This window comes from Cyprinodon variegatus, unplaced genomic scaffold (assembly GCF_000732505.1).
Source record: "Cyprinodon variegatus isolate N-32 unplaced genomic scaffold, C_variegatus-1.0 Scaffold2502, whole genome shotgun sequence".
In the NCBI taxonomy this organism is placed as follows: domain Eukaryota; kingdom Metazoa; phylum Chordata; class Actinopteri; order Cyprinodontiformes; family Cyprinodontidae; genus Cyprinodon; species Cyprinodon variegatus.
The window spans coordinates 3845-10391 of record NW_015152955.1 but is presented as its reverse complement, the minus strand read 5'-3'; the positions used below and the strand labels follow the sequence as shown (position 1 = coordinate 10391).

Here is a 6547-nt window from a genome sequence, read left to right as displayed (position 1 = left end):
AGTCTGGACTATCGGAAGATCATTGATTAAACTGAGAAGTTTCTCTGCGATTCCTATCCGCACCCAGGGTTGAGTGATGGAGGACAGTTCCCTTATGGACTGGATGAAGTTGTTGAGGAGTTCCGCTAGTCTGTTGGCCAGAGTGTTCTGTCATGATGGGTTTCTGGATGCTAGCCCATATGCAGAACACAACTCAGAGACAGGGAAAAAGTTTAATTAAAGTAAAGGTTTAATTAAAGAAGAGGTGCAAAAACAGGTCGGGGGGGGGGGTAATCAGGTCCAGGGCTGGTCACGGCTGGGTTACTGTCCTGGAGTTTGAGCAGAGCAGCAGAGGGGGAGAAAACCAGGAGGGTTCAGAGGCTGACGGCAGGCTGAGGGCTTGGTGGAGGCTTAGCTTGGCTTGAGCTTGTAGATCTCCAGGTTAGAGTTTCCCTTCCAGATTCTTCTGGGAGCAGGCTGGCTGATCTTTGACAGGTTAGGTTCTCCAGGGTTCTTCTGAGGTCAGACAGACAGATTTCCACCAGAGAAACTCTTCAGGGGGTTTCTGGTTTCTGGCAGGTTCAACCTGGGAAACAGAGAAGACAAGATCAGGGTCAGGTTCAGGTCTCGTAGTGAGGAGACTAGACAGACTGGTTGGCTCAGGGTTTGCTGTACCGTGACTGACTAACACTCTTGCACCGGAGTGTGGTCCTCAGCCCACTTAGATGCTGGTCTCCTGATGAGCAGATGGGGAACAGCTGGTGAAGTCAGCTCCAGCTTCAGGAGATCCCATACGCCCTCTGGTGGAGAAAAGGTAGACAAAACCCCCAGATCCCAACAATAACAAAAAATCCCCAGGAAGGGATCCTCGGCGCCCTCTGGTGGGCAGGCCTCAGGATCCCAACATAAATAAGATAATAAATTAGTTAATAGTGTAAAATTAGTCTAAGAAAATCCATGTTAAAAAGCAGGTAAAATGAGTTTGGGTTTATAATAAATCAGAGTGAGACATCTCGTTTTTGTCAGAGCTGTAAGTTAAATACGTTAGTGCTCTTACTTTGAAAATATCTTTGACATTTTTTTTCTCTGGAAAATCCCATTTCAGCAAGTAAGCTACAGAAACTGTTCATGTTGAAGTTAAATGTTGTTCTACACGCTTCTGCCTTGGAAGATATTAGTCTTTGTGAGTATTGCTTTGCTCAGAAAGCACATGAATATATGTTACAATTATTTTGTGTAAAGAATATAAGAAATGTTTTAGATACATTTGTGTTAAAGTTAAGCTAAGTGTAGAATGTGCTGAGGATGTTCAGATACGGATATTAGTCAGTGATTAGTTTTTTCTTCTGTGTATTTCAGTTACAAAAAAAAAACAAATCAAAACCAGATTTTTGAATAAAGGTTCTCCAAAGAATGCAAGAAAAGAAAGCCTTGTGTGGAGAACTTTTTTCGTGTTGTTTACTGGCTGTCTAGCGTCACATGGTGAAGTGTTGTGAGGACAGCACAAAAACTATACGAGTCAGGCTTGTAAAAGGTCAGTCTAGGCAACTAGATATGAAGTTTTCTAGAAGATGCTTCTCCTCTCATCCTAGAGGCTTCTTCAGTTCTAACTAGTAGTGGGAGCACAGAGATTAATATACTGTAGGTAGAGCTGCTTTTTCAAGCTTGACCAAGACCTGGATGACTGAGAATCTTCCCAGATCTGAGAAAAGCAAAAATATTATCCAGAAGTTGGTTAACTTCACACATTAGATTTCTTGTTTCACTCTGTAATATAGTAAATGAACTACCTGTTTCTCCAAGAACTTAATACATGCCCAGCTCTCTGAATGAATGACTGTTATTATTATTATCCTTATTCTCTATTCTTCCCAAAACGTGTCCTTTTATTTAACCCATCTCTGATGGAGCAGTGGGCAGGAGTGCAGCACCCATAGAGTATTTCCAGGCTCAGGCTGCTGGTTGTTGAGACAATTGGAGAAACATCAGAGATCTCAGTGCAGAAATACTCGGTTCTAGTGACAGCTAAGAGACTAAGAAAAACCCCTTAAGCTCCGAGGCCTCTGGTAGAGGACCTGAGCTGGAGATGAAAGAAACCACCTACCCCACCCAGGAGTCTCCAAAAGCAACAGTAGGTCATGTTTGCAGCTCAATCTGTCCAGAGTTTGACCAGGTTACAGACATAAAAATGTATTTAAGCTCAATATTGTTTTTTAGGGCTTTGGCACACATGGCTTTAGTTTGGGCTTCAAGAGCTGCTGAAAAAGTTCATTTTTTTAATCATTTTCATCTCTGTCTCTTCAGACTGAATCACTGTTACCTCTCAGAGAGAAGCTGTGAAGGTCTGGCCTCAGTTCTCAGCTCCCAGTCCTCTAATCTGAGAGAGATGGATCTGAGTAGCAACTACCTGAAGGATTCTGGAGTGAAGCTGCTGTCTTCTGGACTGAAGAGTCCAAACTGCAAACTGGAAATTCTCAGGTCAGAACATCAGTCCAGGACACACTTGAATCCTGATATGAACTCAGTGAGCATTGCAGTGTTAATTAGTAAGTCTTTTAGAACTTACATCAAAACTTATTGAATTATATCACTAAACTCTGCTAGTGCAGTTTTAGATGAAGGGAAAGGTGCACTGAACCAGAACTTGATATTAAGATTTGGAACTTTTAATGTAGTTACTTGCATAGCTCTGCATTTAACATAATTCCTCAGCTAAAGCAATGTCAAGATGAATATAAACATTGTTGGTACTGGACAAAAATCTGCTGGGATCCAATAAACTACCTATAAGATCCAATCAGCCTAACACTATCCATCATATAAAATTTAATGTCAAACGGTAAACCACTCTGTTTGAGAGCTCATAAAAGACATCCAAAGATGTGTTTCTATTAAGTCAGATGTTTAGAGTTCACCTATAAGAAAACAACAAAGTTGTGACTTCATCATGGCTAAACACAAAATGTATACAGAACAACAGACTCCAACGACACATGACAATGATGGCTGTGTTGTTCTTTTGCACAAAAAAAACAATGACTTGGATAAAACTGGATCTAGAGACAGTGATGTCATGTCAAGCCTCTGACTGAAGAGACTTTGTTGTTCAACAATCCTCTGCAGAGGATGCTCACTGTTGTCCATATTCTTCTTCTTTGTGAAATCATCTCCAGAGGTTCCAGAGGAGTTCCTAGAACAGAGCCGACCTTCTTTATCAGCTTGTTAGGCTTTTTTAAGTCATTTGCTTTGATACTAGTTCCCATTTATTTCACATATGGACATGGCTCAGATTGGGTCTTATTTTAGGTGAACGGATCAGAACAGGGCCATTCGGACATGAAAAAGGATCAGATTTTTGTTACATTAGCCTGCTGTGTGTGAGTCAAGTCCAACACATCCAATGCTGGGATGTTTGAAGACTTTTCTCATCTATTTCTCCTTGCAGTTGATGCTGCTTGTGTTGTTCTGGTTCTGGATTGTGTTGCAGCTCTGCTCTTTGTCCAACACAGATTTCTCCTGGAGGAGACTAATAAACACACCTTGATCTGGACCTTCACACGTCATTAGAACATGTTCTGCTTCTGCTTGGTTTACCACTTTAACTTGACCATTTTTCTGGGACTTTAGCTTTCGGTCAAATTATTTTTCTACATTTATATTCATTATTTTAGTTTTAACCTGTCTCTCCAGTTGCTTCAACACGTCTTTTATTCTTTATTCAGATTGAATTGGTGCAGTATGTCAGAGATCAGCTGTGCTTCTCTGGGCTCAGCTCTGAAGTCCAACCCCTCCCATCTGACAGAACTGGACCTGGGCAACAATCTCAACCTGAAAGATGGTGGAGTGAAGCAGCTCTGTGGTTTTCTCCAGTCTCCCCTCTGCAAACTACAGACATTGGGGTCAGTCACCATGTTTTAGTTTAGTGCTGATGTTTCTGATGGTAAAGTTGTGTTGACTCTAAACTGCAGACATATGGCNAACACAGTGGTGCGTAGAGTAACAACCTCATCGGACCAGGTTGACAAGCCATCTTCTACCTCTTTGACGCTTTGTTTAACGTGGTCTAGGTCGGCACGAAGTAGCGTTGTGCCGTTAGCCACTTCCGCTCTCACCGCTTGTAGCTCTCCTTTAATAAAAGTGAACTCTTCAGCCAAAGCCTCTTTTATTTCGGATTTAATCACAACTGAGATATCGGTTTTTATGGCGGCAAGAATGTCAGACTTCAAGGAGAGAGCGTCCGCCTCGCAACGGGAAGGAGAAGGGGGTGCTGAGCTTCCGGCTTTAGCAGTAGTCTGCTCCGAGGCGGTGTCGGGCCTAACAGCCACAGAGCTAGAATGTTTGCCTTTCCTCAAATTTGTCGCCATTCTTCTGCTCTTCCAGGCAGGAATCACTTAGAGGACGAGTCCGGACAGACCTAATGCTCAGAACAGCAAGGACATTTAGTAGAGAACCATAAACTAAAGAGGTTAAAGCGGGAGCCCACGCGAGGCACGTCTTACTCCTCTTCCGCCATCCCCCCTTTTTTTTTTTTTTTTTTTTTCTCATGTTTAAGTTCAACTCCATGATATTAATAAAATAAGAAAACTGTGAAACTCCGCTCCGCTCATCTTTGTCACGTTGGTTAAATCTGCTGCTACCGGATAAAACCCTCAACAAAAAACAAGGCTTTTCTTTTTACCATATTGCGATTCCCCCTGGCATTAAGAGAAACGTGAAAGAGAAAACATTTGAACAAGAAAAGTAACTCAGTGGATGAAGGTAGTTATACATAAACACCGTGTATCAACACCTTATCAAGATCCAGAACTCAGTTTTCAACCTCGTATACAGTAGCAAGCCAGTGACCCTTCGAGAAGGAAAACAGACCTGTGATTATTCTTGCATTGAAGTAAACTCTAAGGGAATCTCCACCCTGTTGATGAAACCATGACCTCCTACGAAGTAGGCTAACTTTCCGTCCTTACGAGCCTTCTGGATGCATGGCCTCAGTTTCTGCCGGGATTCACGATCTTCTTTGCAAAGGTCTTCGGAGAAACGCAGACCATTTTTCTTTAGGAAGTCATTTCCCTTAGCCGCTTTCCATATATAATCACAATATCTCCTCACACTGAAGCGGATGATGATAGGACGAGGGCGAGAGCTGCCACCGAGCTTTCTTCCTACTTGATGAGCAATGTCAGTGAAGATCTGGAGACTTTCTTTTTCTTTCGGAAGAACCTCTTGGCACACCCGAAGAACTTTCTCCAACACGTCCTCCTTCTCGGTCTCAGCGACTCCGTGTAGTCTGAGATTCCAGCGACGGCTATAATGCTCCATCTCAGTAACACAAATCACGCAGGATGTTGTATCTTTTTCATTGCGCTCCACACGTTTTTCAACTAAATCAACTTTCTTTTTTATATCTTTAATTTCTTCTAGCATATTTCCCAGCTTTGCTTCTAAAGCGTCACTTCTCATGTTGATCAGGTTAGCAAGCATAGCAGTAGCATCATCAGGGTTTGGGAAGCTAGCTGTACGCAAAACATTTGGAAAAGGCTTCTTGGCAACAGGAGGATTACTTGGAGTACCCGGGAGCAGCGGAAAATCATCTTCGTCAGGCTCTGGTTGAAGGACGCCAAGAGCCGCGTCGACATAGTCATGGTCTTTTTCAGCAGCACCGGTGAAGGTTTTTTCCAATTTATTGTGGTCACTGGTTCTTTTTTGGGCTGTTTTAGGCATCTTCCTGAGAGTAAGATGAACTTACAAAGTAGAAAGGTTCCGAACTGAGAGCCTATACCCAGAGAAAATTGCAAAGCAGAAAAATAAGTACTGAGAGCACGGTATAAAATGTCTTATGCTACCGCCATCTTGGTCGGTCCCCCTTAAATAATAAACTAGGGAGAGCCTGGAAGGTGAAGGCAACTGTAGTTCTGGTGGTCATTGGAGAACTCGGGGTAGTAACCTCCACACTGGAGAAATGGCTCCAACAAATAATTTGAGAAATATCAGAGATTTCAGTCCAGAAATGCTCAGTTCTAGGGGCAGCTAAGAGACTAAGAAAAACCCCTTAAGCTCCCAGGCCTCTGGTAGGGGACCTGAGCTGGAGATGAAAGAAACCACCTACCCCACCCAGGAGTCTCCAAAAGCAACAGTAGCTCAGTCTGTCCAGAGTTTGACCAGGTTACAGACATAAAAAAGTGTTTAAGCCCAATGTTGTTTTTTTGAGGTTTTGGTATGCATGGCTTTAGTTTGGGTTTCAAGGGCTGCTTAAAAAGTTTCTTTTTTCATCATTTTCATCTCTGTCTCTTCAGACTGAATGAGTGTAACCTCTCAGAGAGAAGCTGTGAAGGTCTGGCCTCAGTTCTCAGCTCCCAGTCCTCTAATCTGAGAGAGATGGACCTGAGTAACAACAACCTGAAGGATTCTGGAGTGGAGCTGCTGTCTTCTGGACTGAAGAGTCCAAACTGCAAACTGGAAATTCTCAGGTCTGAACATCAGTCCAGGACACACTGGAACCATGACATGAACTTAGTGAGCATTGCAGTGTTATTTACTAAGACTTTTACAAGTTAGACTGAAACATATTGAA

General features: G+C 42.8%; 1 protein-coding gene across 1 annotated transcript in view; it reads left to right on the top strand.

Annotated features, from left to right (window-relative positions):
• Positions 1-2298: 2298 nt before the first annotated feature.
• Positions 2299-6547, top strand: part of LOC107080921 (NACHT, LRR and PYD domains-containing protein 12-like) — a gene marked incomplete at its 3' end in the record, with an annotated part of 8004 nt that continues 3755 nt past the window's right edge. The window contains exons 1-2 of the mRNA XM_015369133.1: positions 2299-2457; positions 6270-6443. Of these exons, the coding sequence (XP_015224619.1) occupies positions 2366-2457; positions 6270-6443 (266 nt within the window). The remainder of the gene's footprint in view (positions 2458-6269; positions 6444-6547) is intronic.